At 37.7% G+C, this 14370-nt stretch overlaps 1 protein-coding gene across 1 annotated transcript in view; it reads right to left on the reverse strand.

The window, feature by feature from the left end:
- Positions 1–5104: 5104 nt before the first annotated feature.
- LOC142405365 (macrophage mannose receptor 1-like) overlaps positions 5105–14370 on the reverse strand; it is a 34872-nt gene continuing 25606 nt past the window's right edge. The window contains exons 23-30 of the mRNA XM_075492694.1: positions 14121–14223; positions 13214–13446; positions 11833–11998; positions 10138–10290; positions 8471–8587; positions 7998–8165; positions 6769–6804; positions 5105–5915 (exon numbers count right to left, since the gene is read on the reverse strand). Of these exons, the coding sequence (XP_075348809.1) occupies positions 5716–5915; positions 6769–6804; positions 7998–8165; positions 8471–8587; positions 10138–10290; positions 11833–11998; positions 13214–13446; positions 14121–14223 (1176 nt within the window). The 3' untranslated portion in view covers positions 5105–5715. The remainder of the gene's footprint in view (positions 5916–6768; positions 6805–7997; positions 8166–8470; positions 8588–10137; positions 10291–11832; positions 11999–13213; positions 13447–14120; positions 14224–14370) is intronic.

The raw sequence follows: 14370 nt of genomic DNA on the forward strand, positions 1-14370 counted from the left end.
TTGGGTGGAGTGGCTGAGATATACAAGATCTTAATGTGTAATGATCATTAAGTGATATTGAAGATTTATCTATGACTAAAGCTATTATACTGTAAACAGAAATGGGACTTACAGAAATTAAAAATAAATTCTGTCCAGATTTAGCTGAACCAAAATTTGAAAAAGTCATAGTAAACAGATTATCAGCCTTATGACAAAGAATACCAGTCTTCTATTCTAGCTTGGCATTAAGATCATGAAGATAATAGGAAATGGATGGGAGAAATATAAGCAGAATTTAGCCAAAGTGGGTACAGTGTTTTTATGGCAGTCTACACAGAAGAGGAGAGGGAACTTTTAGCAGCAACGCTTGGTATAAGAATGAACAGGAGTTTTATGCTCAGTTTTTTCTTCCTCAGCTATATGCATCAGCAATGGGGATAGAAGCGTCAAAGCCCTCATTTCTGATGCTTGGCACAACTTAACCTTCTCAAGGGTTCACTGGTGTACTGCACACATCAGCTGCTGCTCAGGGAAACAGAGTTGGGCGCACTTTAAATACAGAGATTGTATCAGGACTATAAGTAGACACACTTCACTGATTTCTCACCCATCGTGGCACTGGGCTGGGAGTGTTCACGAGAGTGCAAAGGCAAATGGTTGCCTTGAGAGTTTATTTTAGGTGTAGTTTCTTTATAGTTAGGGTCAATGGTTTGTGCTTTCATAGGAACTTCTGTCAATGTTCTTAATATTTTCTTAATAAATGCTGCCTGCTCAGTTTCCATTCTGAATTAGTATGAAAAACAAAATCAACAGAAATTTTTTAATTTAACAGAACTTTTGTTTTCAAAAGTAATGCTTTTCAAGGGGGGGGATCTATTGAGACTGGTTTTGGTGGTAGTTTTCTGAAGTAGCCTGGAGCTATTGACGTTAAAGGTAATCAACAAAAAATGATTAGTGTGTGCTGTGCCAGACTGCATAAGATATCAATTAAGAATTGGATACTGCAGAACTCAATTACCGGGAGATAATTGGTTTAGGCTTTCTCTGTGTCAGTGAGAGTCTAGAGGTTCTCATCAGCCTCTCAAGTAGATCAAGTAATTGCACCCTCATGAACCCATTTCTCTGTGTTGACCACAGTGGGTACCTTGGGTGAGTAGTTTAGCTAGATATGTCTACCTTTTACATATCTACATTACGTGAAATGAAGTCAGTCCCCTTCAGATGTCTTAGATAGCTGAGTCTATGTATGAAAGAGATTATGTTGTCATTGCAAATGATTATGATGAAAAATGAGGAAAATATTATGTGAAAACGTGTCCAGAATTTTTGCTTGTGTAACTGTTGAAACTAGCCTGAAACTGTTTCCACGAAACTTGTCGTCTTCTTCGTAAGACACAGTAAGGTTATTTGTAGAAATGTAAAGATTACAAGTTTATTGTAATAAACAGTTTAACACTTGGATTCAGTCTTTATGCTTTGTCCAAGCGTGAAGCTTTAAAATATGTAACTAATGAAAAAACCCTTAAAGTATAACAGGGTACACTTTACTTCTGTTTTCCTAAATGTTTAATGTGCTTAAAATACTCAAAAGGCTGAAAATTGTTTTTATAATTGTAATGAATTAATTTGCATATTACAAATTTGTTATATTTCATAAAGGGTATGTGTAAACCACATGGCCCAGATCTGGTCCGGTCTGTTATATACAGCAGTTTATAAAGGTCAACAAAGAGAAACGTAGGCCCACTGATACCTTCTAAAGGCTTTAATAAACAAACAGGTAGCAGAATTATTTAATCAATTTAATAAATTAGTTAATCAAAATTAGTGCATACATAATTGATGGACAGTAACAAGAAGATTAATTGTTTCATGACTACTTTTAGGATCCGTTGTTTGACAGATACCAGAAGGGTGGAGAGAGAGAGGACTAAGTTTTATCATCCTGGGTACAGCATTTACTGTCTCCAGGGGCTCATGATTCACTCGGACGCTACTATAGGTCTTTCTCTTGCAAGGCATTCTAATGTGACCGTGACTGTCTGCATTGGCCTCAGCTAAATGCAACCAGGAAATTTTACAGATAAAACCAACCATGGCCAGCAACGCCAGTCCTGTTGTCTATACTAAAATCTTCCATTTTGTCAACAGTTTAGTACATTATGCAGCACTAGTTTCAGATCCAAAATGTTCTAACAAACAGATGTGAAACCAAACTAGCACAGAAAACTGAAAAGATTACTTCTCGAAGGGCTGACTTCATAATCGTGAGACAACAAATTAGTTGTAATTTCATACATCCCTGTGTTTTTACTCTGGTATTTTGAACACCGTATCATACCAACTCTTCTGTGGCCACAGCTGAAAAATAAAACTTTTCCTTTGGCTGCAAGAAGACTAAGGATTCTGTATTTCCATTACTGAATTACATTTTCCTGTCACAAAATGATCACAGTCTAGCTACAGAGGAGGTGGTGTGTCCTTCAGAAACTGGTGAGGAAAATCAGGCATTATTTATTTATGAAAGTGAGAGGAAAAATCCTACACAAATACTCACATGCACACCCGTATAAATGCTTATATTTAACAACAGTTCTGGGATGTCTTCTGTTCTCCACTCTGAAGCTAATTTGAACCGAGACATTAATAATAAGCAGTATTTTTCTTATCCCAAGCGCTGAACTGACAGTGGTTTTAAGTATAGAGGACTTTTGAAGAGAAAAGAGAAACCTGCAAACTGACTTGGGCAGGAACACTGGGATTAAGTATTGAAAGGGATAAGGGTCTCCTCTGCCCTGTACAGTTTAACCCAGTGCAACCCAGCCCTCTTCTGTGTCTGAGCAATGCATGAGGTGTGTGGCCAATCTCTTGGTCATATCTATATCCAGTTCAAAAGACAAATATAGAAGAGTCAGAGTGTTTGGACACATTGGTCCCTGCCCCAGTGGCTGTTCAGTTGTTTAGGACTCACGAGCCTGAATGACCCATCCTTGCTATGGCAATGCTGTGCCGTGCTGCAAGCAGTGGGTAACGATGACAGCGCCCGCCTGACGCGAACAGGTCTGGTCAGGGCAGCGGTCCTCCTCTCAGCCCTTTCCCCAGGTATGAGCACCACTGCACTGGCTCAGTCTGCCCTCACCTATTTCCACTGCTGTTCTCACCACAGTGCTCCCTGTCTTTCCTGTTCCCATAAGAGGCACTTTGGATCAGCCTTTGCGGTGCCTCAGTATCTTGCAGGAGGATCAGCAGCGTACCTTATGCCTAGCCTGTGATCCTGTCCATTTCTTCTTCAGGCATGATGTTCAGTCTAACTACAAAACAGGTGTACATACAATTGTATGTATATCAAAAGATTTTCATACGATAACACAGATAGCTGACATGCCGAGCAGCCCAGCTATTGAGCTCTCCATGCTTCCTGCGTGGTGGTGATACCAGCCAGCCTCCTCCTCTGGAGGCGGTGCTGAATTTGATCACCAGAACACCTCTCTTACGAGCTCCCACTTTTTACAGTTAACTTACAAATAACTTCAAAAAACTTAGTCTCTTCTGTTGTATGTTTCCTTTTGGGAAGGGTAGTTTTAATTTATTGGATTCACTAAGCCGGGCATATATATGGTAGGACCCAGCAGCCTATACTGTTTGTAAGTATAGAACAGGAAGAGCACTTTCACTATTTACTCATCCAAAAGGCAAGCGTAACTATGTATTCCCAGATTTCTGTAGCACATACCAGGAAACAATTTTATCTCTAGTCATCTCCATGGGAAGCAGGTGGTGTTTTTCTCATTTGCACAGTTTTGTGCAAAGTTCTGTCAGCTATTTCCTATTTCCTCCTGAAAATAGCAGTGACTGTTTCTTTATCAAAGCAGCTGGTATTTCAGGATTTATTATAGTAGTTTAAGGAATTTCTTTTTATCTAAGGGCTTTTATGTCCGGGCTTTACGAAGTGTTCAAAGGACATTAATTGTAAAATTTAGTTTGGCTTACTTAATTTTAAACTCTGTTTTATGTAACCTGTAGGGGTTTTTTGTTGCCTTTGGGTTTTTTTTTAACCAGGTCTCTTGGTTTAAGTAATGTCATACAGACATACCATAAAGGGAAAAGCCATACCATCTTTAGACATCCCTCTATATATGTGATTGGTGAAACTTCTTTACAAACAGCCAAAAGTGTAGAATAATGTGTGTCCATACAGCAAAGGAGTGCAGGGCAAAAAATTGAAAGCTCAGGAGGAAACATGTTAGCAGGGGTGCCCCGTGTTTTAAGATAGCCCTTGATAAAACAACTGAAGTAAGTATTCCTAAAGGAAGGAGGTACTTCCATTCTAAGTAGCTATCAATAACATTTTTACTTAGGAGCCTTTATTGTTTACTGGATATCTAGAAAAAAGGTAAATGATAGAGGTAATACAAGTGTGTTCCCAAGCTGCTCAGGCATAGGCACAGATGGTGCCTATTCCTGGTGCAGAAACCTATTCCACATGTACTATTTATTCCAGATACTGTCTTCTCTTTAAAAGAGATCTTTAGTATGGCATCATCTTTTTGTCAGTCAGAGCCCTTAAGCATAGGGAGAGGGTAAGAAATTCTGACTACAGTTCTCACAGAAGGGCCAGAGATAGAATCTGTTTCCTGTTACAGAAGCTCCTCTGCTCTAGCCCTGCTCCTCTGTATGCTTCTTCAGTGAGGCCCGTTAGTGCCGAGTGCCCTCCCATGACTTGGAGAAAGGTGTTTTCATAACTCAGGAGGGATGATGCATGTCTTAAAATACGCAGAATGATAAACTGCCCCCTGAGGCAAACGCTGCTATTGTGTACAATTGAAGAAAAGCTGAAGGGGGATCTAGGCGGTATATTATCAAATGAAATTATGACAGAAAGATGAAAGAATTTATTTTCAAAACGTACATCAGTGATTTTATTTATCTAAACTGGAGAGTTATTTATGCAGTATAAGATAGCCATATATTATACATGCTTGGATTTAAAAAGGGGCATCTCTGCATACTGAAAGCATCATTACTGAAATAAAACCCAATGGAAAGATCATCTACTGTTGTATTTTTATTATTAATTTGAACCTGGCAGAAAAATGTTGATATTTACAGAATAATACAAAAGTGCAAGGCTGCAGGAAGTGGCATAATTATTCCCAAAGTTCAGACTAGAAGTAGGAATAAAGGAGTCTTTTCAATTTTTTCTATCTTTCCATCTGTTTTTTTTTTAAGGAAATAATATTTAATTCACAGATTCAGGTATTATAATAGGTTTTACATGAATGAAAAGATAGTATCATAAACTGTGAAGATGAAAATCTGAAATGAGCAGTTTCCCATCATAGTCTAGATAACACTGAAGCAATACAACAGGAAAACATAAGGTAAAGATATGAGCAAAAAGAAGACTCTCTACATTGAGTTAAATAAAACAATTTCACATAGTAAATATCTGACAGAGTTTCCCGGTAAAACCTCTGCAGCCAACTTTTCAGCCATGCTCATTTATGTGAAAAATGTATGTGTACTCCCAAACTAAACAAATAAAAGAAACTAACACTTTGGAGGGAATTTAGGAGGGAGTATGTATGTGTGTGTATTTACATAAATCCATGAACTCTATATTTGTGAAGAGAGAAGACTATTATCTGGGTAGGAGAGTGCAAAGCTGGCATAAGATTTCATGGATTCATAGGCTATTTTTTGTTAGTTGGAACATACACATATTTTGTCAGACTACATGTTGGTATTTGCATCTTTTTGTTGGATATCCACAGGTGCTTCTGGTCCACTCATTCTGGTTGAAATATGTAGCTGGTTTTGTCTTTTCTTCCTCAAGTAGAAATAAACTATACTTCCGGCTCCAACTGTAGAAAAGGCTAGAAGAACCAACAGCCAAATGATGCCAGTGGAAAGTACTTTCTCCATTTTCCCTTCTGTAAGTGGATGAAATGGAATCAACACCTCTGATCTTAAGAGATTTCAGAATCCAGTAATATATGGTATTTCTTCAACAAAAGTCAGACAAACGCAATATGTATGTAGATTTTCAGTTCAATGAGTGTTTTGTTTTTTTTTTTTTTACTAACACCACCAAATAAAATATAATTAAATCTGATCATAAGAAGGACATGGACCTGTTGGAGCAAGTCCAGGGGAGGGCCATGAAGATGATCCGAGGGCTGGAGCACCTCTCCTATGAGGACAGGCTGAGAGAGGTGGGGTTGTTCAGCCTGGAGAAGAGAAGGCTCTGGGGAGATCCTATAGCAGCCTTCCAGTACCTGAAGGGGGCCTACAGGAAAGCTGGAGAGGGACTTTTTACAAGGGCGTGTACTGATAGGACAAGGGGTAATGGCTTTAAAATGAAAGAGGGTAGATTTACATTAGGTATAAGGAAGAAATTCTTCACTATGAGGGTGGCGGGGCACTGGAACAGGTTGCCCAGAGAAGTTGTGGATGCCCCATCCCTGGAAGTGTTCAAGGCCCGGTGGGGTGGGGCTTTGAGCAACCTGGTCTAGTGGAAGGTGTCCCTGCCCATGGCAGGGAGGTTGGAACTAGATGATCTTTAGGGTCCCTTCAAACCCAAACCATTCTATGATTCTATGATTCTGTCATCAAAAAGCAGTTTACTTCAGAATTACTGCTGTTTCCTATATCTAGATACAGATGAAGTTTATGGACTTTTTATTTTTAAGTACTCTCAGAATTAATACCTAGAAACTATATAATTATATTCTTGTTGTATTTGAGCATATCCTTATAATTCTACTTAAAAGGAAGTATGCTTACCTGTATTTTCTGGTGACATCTCTGTATTTTCAGGAGCTTTCAGAAGGAAAAAAAAATGTTTATTCTGAGTGCTTTAAAGAAAAATAAGGCATTTTAAAAGTTCTTAAGTCCAGATGCTCCTGACAATTCCCCCTAAATCCACCTGCTGATGACAATTGCTCTTCTGAAGAGATGGAGCTAAGCATGTGTAAATCCCTAGTAGAATGCTCTGCTCTTTCATTCCAAGAGCATCTGACCTCCTCAGTCGAGATACCCAACAAGACATGAGTTTAGAGCCAGATTTCTGTTACTTCTAAAAGTGTTTTCGAGTATGTTCATTTCTAAGAAACTGCCTACAGGATCTTTAATAATTTTAAGGTGTTTTCTGAAACAGGAAAAATTTCCTGAATGGATGTCTCAAGGTTAGAAATACGCCATGAGCATTTTACTTGAGCTGAAAAGGATCTTCTGTGAGTTTAGCCCCTTCTGTCAGAGACAACCGTTCCGTATGGATGTGGTTCCTATGGTAATTGCACTTCCTAAACTTATCAGGTAAGGGAAAAGTGAACAGAAATATGAAGTTTAACCAAACAAAATGTTTGTGTTCTGGACCACTTTCATTTAATCTCAGCTGGTAATCAAACTCGTGCATTTTCTTGCAGATTATAATTTTGCTATCAGGGGAGTACCAGCATTTTATTAAACATGATTCTGTCACACTGTAGTTAAAGAGTACCACAAGAATGTATGTTATCATATTCCTCTAATCCATAAGTTCAGAGGACATTAATGAAAGGAATCACCAATTCCAGCATTTCTACAAGACGGAGTTTTTGTTGCACTCATCAGAACAAGATATTTTTTTTGGAGAATATATTCAACTGAAATTAAACAAAATGTTGCTTTTGAACTTAGATTGTGTGATATTTGGGGGAAAATTCTACCGAAAACTGGCTTTTTATTAAAAATGAGTGGTCATTGACCATTCTTTTGCCTAAACATAGGGGTCTGAAGTATTCATCATGGCTGCATGGGGCTGATGGTAATTTTAGAGGATTCTTGGGAGATGCAAGCTTCTGAGGAGGCAGTCGGAAGCCATGTGGGGCTCCTCAGTATTTAGACAGCCAAATCCTGCTATTAGGGTCTATTGGTTTTCCACACAAACCTGTAATGTTTTACGTTTTTACATTATACAGTGAAAATACATTATCAGGCTTTATTAACCTTAATGTATTAGAAATATTACTTACTTTTTGGTTTTTTACAGATATATCCTTTTTTGAAAGAACAGACGTTGGTGTTCCAGTAGCCAGACAGTGCACATACTTCTCCACACTCTTTATGCCTTTTGTTTGAAGGTTCTCCCATTTGCCAGTTGACAAAATCCATTGCAGATTTGTCTGTCCATACCCACTGTCCTGATATTTAAAATGAGCATATATGTATAAAATACAGGGGTTCAGACAGGTTGAGCATATATGTATAAAATACAGGGGTTCAGACAGGTAGAATAAGTTGTGATGTGGAAAACAAAAATTTATAACATGAATAGGTAGTTAAATGTTTCAGTTACATTTCTAAGCATATGTAAGCATGCTTTGAAATAAACTTTGTGTATTTTTTATATATGTGGAGTTTCAAGTATACAAAGTTGCTTTCTTTTTACTATAACTTATTGTCATATTGTATGATATAACGTATGATTAAATGTTGGAGATATTACCTCTGTCATTTTCCTTTAGCCCTATCCAAAAGTTTGGTGATTTTCCATGGAGTATCTTAATGGTGTCTGACAGAAAGCTTGCTTCAGTATAGTCTCCTACTGATACCAAATTAGCAGCTGAAAAAATATTAATGAACACATCACAATGTCTTGTTTTCTTACAGCTTAGGTCAATAAACACATACAAGATATGCAAAAAGATATAAAAGGCACTGATTCTTGCACGTAATATTCACTAGTCTCATTACAGTCACTATACAGCTATACTGTATTTTGAGCATGACTGTGAGCTGTATGGATGCAAATCGGCACAAAGACATGGATTGTTGTTTTAGCCTTTGGTATTTTAGAGAAGAAAAATTGCTTTCCTGCAATAACCTTTTGGACGGGTCCAACCACACCCCCGAACGTGATGCAAGTAGGCTGGAAGTGATACATATGATGTAGTCAGCACCATGCATGTTGCCACTACAGCTCTGTCACCCACCAGTGGCTGAGCAGCATTTTTGGCAGTGCCTGATGCTATGTACTGCAAGGGCAGATAGGATGTGTAAGCAGCTAGAGGTTGCGGTCCAGAAGATGTCCAGAAGTTGATTTATAATCGCCATATGCCCTGGCATTACAAATACACAAAGCTGTGTTGGGGTCATCAGGAAATGACTGCCTTCCTGCCTGGTCAATGGGTAGCATGTAGGCAAAAGTGTAGGAATTTAGAATATGGACCAATGTCCAAATGCGACCTATTATTCTGGTTATTAGTGTAACGTTTACTTTTTCTAGTAATTATGTGATTTATCTTTCTGCAGAACCGTTTCAGGAATTCTGTTGTCACACAGCTGTAAAGTAAAATGCCTTTGCAAAGCTACTTTTTCTGTTTACTTGGTCATAGGTCAGAGTTTTCATACATAGGAGGAAATGCTGCTGGAAGTCCTTGTATGATTAAAATCATACATCATAATCCTTCTTATGATTAAAAGACTATCACTCAGACATGTAGTGCTAATGTATAGGATGCTTCCTATGCTTCCTCACACTGAAATGCATACTGCGTCACAGCAATTCTCAGTGAAGAGTCAGGAGAAATCAGAAATGTGGAGTAAAGTGTCCTCCCCTGATGTACATACAGCTCTTCTCTCCAGATCGTAGACAGCAGTGGGGGCTGTTCCAGAGCAGGAGCTGCATGGCTGGGTGTGTTTACTGGTTCATGAAAGCTAAATGACTCCTCCATCTCGTTTGTTGTCCAGCCAGTGAGATCCAGTTAATAAACTGTGCCCTGGAACTAACAAAGACAACTTTCCTAGGAATTTGTGTTTCCTAGTTCACACTGTGTGTGGATTCCCTGTTGTTTGGGGAAGGGAAAGCTAACCCAGCAGTCTGTGCCTTAGCGGGACTCTAAAGTGTTTGTCTCCCTACCCAATTACTGATTTCCATAAAACTAGTAGGAATTTCATATTTTTGAGATATTCATATTTCACCTGGTATTTGAGATATCAGATGCCTCTGTCTGTCTTTGACAAAGTTTGGTTTTATTGTGAAAAAGCATGCTCAGAAAAGCAAGATAGAAAGCATTAAGTTTGAAGTTTTAAAGTAAGATTTGCTTAGCAATATCACCCATTATTTTATGTGTTTAATTACATCTTCAGTCTTTCTAAAAAAAGCCCACTCACCTAGTTGGGCACATTCCTGATGAGCTTGAGACCAGCTTCTTTTCCTGGAGGCCTCAAAGTAATAGCAGTGACCATGGAAAGGTATCCAAGATTTGTGTCCTCTTGATTCAGGGCATTTTCCAGGAAGTTGTGGGGGTTCAGTAGGGGCCGTTACTGGTAAGAGACCAGGTAGTTGGAATCCAGTTATTTTATAAAATGTGTTTTTCCCATTATACTAGTAGGACAAAACTAACCAGACTATATTAGGTTTGTCATCATAGCAGAAATGAAGCGTGTTCTAAAAAGAGCTTGAATATGGCTTTGATTCTGTGCTTGAGAGCATATTTTGCTTCATATTTGTTTATCAATGTGATTAGGAAGATACACTAGTCTATAAGAAGTATAGATTCTGTCTAATGATGATTTGTGTAATTACTCTAGTCAATAAAATATCCAGCTGGTTTTCTGGCATAAATATCTGCCTAATTAGTGAAAACTGCTGTTTTTAAAATGTCTTCTGACACTTCAGTCTCATTTTTTGACAGGATCAAAACCTTATAGCAGAAACTGTGATTGTGAATGAAAGTGTTGGTATAACTAAACATGGCTTGCAGGATTTTTTATTAAACTGCATCCTGAACAAATTCCATAGTGATTGATATCATAGGAAGATTTTGGAAGAGAAGATAAATGCAGATGGAATGAAAATTAAATGTTCTGCCAAATTACATTTTCTTCCTGTGAGACTTCTTTCCCTATTAAGGAACATTCAGCTCTCAAATTAGATTTCCAGAATATTCAAGTGGAAAGAGACATTATATATCAAATCTGAGGATTTTTGTCGAATTACAACATCCTAGACTGTAATTTTGCATGCAATTTTAAATTTTCTAATGATTCAAGATCTTCCATAATGTTGACAAAACCAAGAATATAGCTAAATTGTGAAATCATATTTATACTTATTTCCATAGAAATTGTAGAAGTTTGTGCTTGGAAGGCTCCTCAAGGGGTTATTTACTTCATCCTTGTGCTCACAGGTGTCATGAGGTTGATACATAATTATATCATTTCTAACAGTTTTTTGTCCTGTCTGTACTTAGCAACCTGTAGTGAAGGGGATTCCCTGACCTGTCCAAAATATTTATTAAAGGCTTCTGTACTGATAAAATTAGAAGTTTTCCTTGCCATACTTAAGTCTGTTACTCCTTTCCAACTCAGACATAGGGAAGAATTTAATTCCATTCCTTAGGGCTCGTCTTTAATATTTAAAATTGATAATCTGGTTTCTCTTAGTCTTTTGTCCAACTCCAATTATAATAATTCCTTTTAATTCTTGATTCCTGGTCATCTGAAAACCCTAGTTGACTGAGAGCCTTTTCAAACTTTGGTGCCCGAAACTGGATGCAGAATTTCATCTGATGCCTAATCAAAACAGATCTCGTAGCAAGTGAATGACTTTTCCTATTAGAATGAATAGATAAGAAATTAATGAGTATTCAATCCTTTGTTTCTTAGGCTTTTGGTAATCATTATTATGAATTAATTTACTTCTGGGAAGAATTCATGTCAATATTTAGAGCTAGTTAGTTAGCTACTCACGTTTTCCTGTACACTAGTGTGTAAAACAAGCGTTTTTTGAGTGGCTTACTATATTTAGCAGAGTTGATAAATCTACACACCCTCTAGTTAAAACACTTCTATTCAATTGCTTACCATCCGATTTCTTACAGACAGAAAAGAGGTTTTCTTTGCAAGAAGCTGTCTTCCAGGTGCCATCAGTGTCTAGGTAGACACACGCTAATGTCTGTTTTGGTTCCCCGCTGGACCACTTGCTGTAAACTAATCTCCATCTGTCAATCCATTGATACTTGCCATTGGTCTGGAAGCAAAATCTATATGGTAATTTCAAGGTTGCTGAGAGTGACATAGCTACTACACAGGGTCCTCAAGAGGACTCTCATGTAACCAGTATGGAATTGTATGCTTACTAATGCCCCCTTTTGTGCTTGTAAATACTAACTGCAATAAAATGTACAGTGTCTGTTATCCACATATGTGCATGCAGAATGATTTTTTTCCTGCCCTCCAAAAAGTATCTAACATTAATTGAGAGCATTTTTCAAGCATTGGGAAATGGAAGGGAAAAAAGAAAGGGGGCATGAGGGAAGGCATAAAACTGGGAGTCAGATAAGACATTATGTTGGTAAGACCACCCAAAGGTCTGCATGGAAAATGGGAGTGTGGGTGGGAGTGTTCTTAATAAGCAGCGCTGATAGCCATCACTTTTGTTGTAGTTATCGTGACTGTGAGTCATGGGGAAGTGTAGCATGTCAAAACACACCTACCATCCAAATGTCCACCCTCCCCTGTCATACAACTGATGTAGACATCTCACAAACAGAAAGAATTTTTTTCCATAATATTCTAACTTCTTAATGGGACCAATAGCACCAACTGCATTTTCAAATGAAAAAATATATCCATTGGTCAATATGTACCTTATCATATAGGCTCCAGATTCCCTTAACTAGTTTTTATCCCTGTTTCTGTCCACAACTGTATTTTGCTACCGCTACCATAAATGAGACTACTCTAGTAGAATGTGTGAGTGCAAACACACACATAAAACCCACTCCTTCGCAGGTCTCGGATGTGCAACCTGAGATATCATGTCGCTGATCGCTGAGGTACATAAACACATGGCAGGAGGGCAGGATGCATGTTGTTCCTGGAATCTTTTCCTTTAATCTGTTCCTTTAATCTTTTAGATTAAAATAAACTCAAAATGTGGGAGATTTTACAATTTATATTCAAGACCCATTAAATGACTCCAAACAACACACAGCATTGTTATATACTGGTTTGCAGGAGCATTTCCTTGTGCTAAGGCATGTAAGAGTTCTTAGTTCATTACAATCTCCACTGTATGAGTCTTATTTGAAGAACTCCAGCATAAGTGGGTACTGTACTGATGTAACATGCTGTTTTCAGCACTACACTGGCAGAAATTCGTATAGGTTACAAGATGAGAGCATAAAGTAAGATCAGGTCCAGTGTCAGCTTGACTACCTGTATGTCGTGTATGTGTTCTTACCTCATTGCTGTTAAGACCAATCCACAGAGGCTCTCCATATTCCTGTGCAAGTAAGAACAACAGTGCCTGGCTATATGGGTCTAAAATGCTGGCAAGTTTTGAGGCATTGTTATTGCAGTTTTTCTGTGCTTCCTCCCAGTTCATTTTGGAACGGGTGACAGAATAGCTGATGCCACCAGAATGGTCAAAAGCAAAGTCTAGCACTGTTGCTGATGACTTAAAGAGTTCAGGATCTGTAGGAATAAGGAAAAAAAGGCACCCTAAGAACAGTTAAATCTGGAGGCCGCATATATGACTTGAGTGACTGAATAATATTTTCATTATTTACAAACCTAGTAGAAAATTGCTAATGGAATGGAACACCTTCTCATTAGTTGTTTATAAGTAACAGATAACTTCAAAACAACAGTGAACTTTCTGGATGAAAGAAATACATTTTCAGCCTCTGAGAATTTTGAATCAGTAAATTCACAGTATCTTATAATGCAGAGGTAAATTCACCCCATCAGTCAAAAATAACACACCTACCCTGCGTGTTTTCAAAATACTCTTTGCAGCTTAGCAGCTTTGTGACTGTCAGGTTTATTTGGATAAATGTAAAACTTACCAGTTATGATAATCTATAGATCATTATGAATTTATGTAATTAAAATGTTTGTGGTTTTTAGCTATTTAATTACACTCTTAAAAATAAAATAATTTTGCTTTCCTAAATTCTGATATTCTGTTTATCATTCCCTTCTCCAAAACATTGCTAAGTAACACTGGGATGCAAGATGGGCCCTTAGGTTTTACTGATCCTTTACCTAAAAAAAAAAAAAAGATAACTGATCTAAAGCATGTTAAACAAGAAGAGTGATTTTAATCTTTGTGTTATAAATTTCAAGATTAGCGATACAGAACTCACCACTATTCTTCTGGCATATATACCCTGTGGACTTATAACACTCCTCATTGTTCCATTTTCCTGTGTCATCAGCATGACCTCTTTTCAGAGAAACACAATCAAACTGTTGGAGTAAGCGAAAGAATATGAGTACATTGATATTAAAAGTTATAAAACAAAATACTATAACCCCTGGGTATCTTCAGTCCTTTTTTCTTTGAATTCTGATATTGTAGGGTTTGTATATCTTGTAAATCTTCGTAATCTTCAG

Source organism: Mycteria americana, chromosome 2 (assembly GCF_035582795.1).
Source record: "Mycteria americana isolate JAX WOST 10 ecotype Jacksonville Zoo and Gardens chromosome 2, USCA_MyAme_1.0, whole genome shotgun sequence".
Lineage (NCBI taxonomy): Eukaryota > Metazoa > Chordata > Aves > Ciconiiformes > Ciconiidae > Mycteria > Mycteria americana.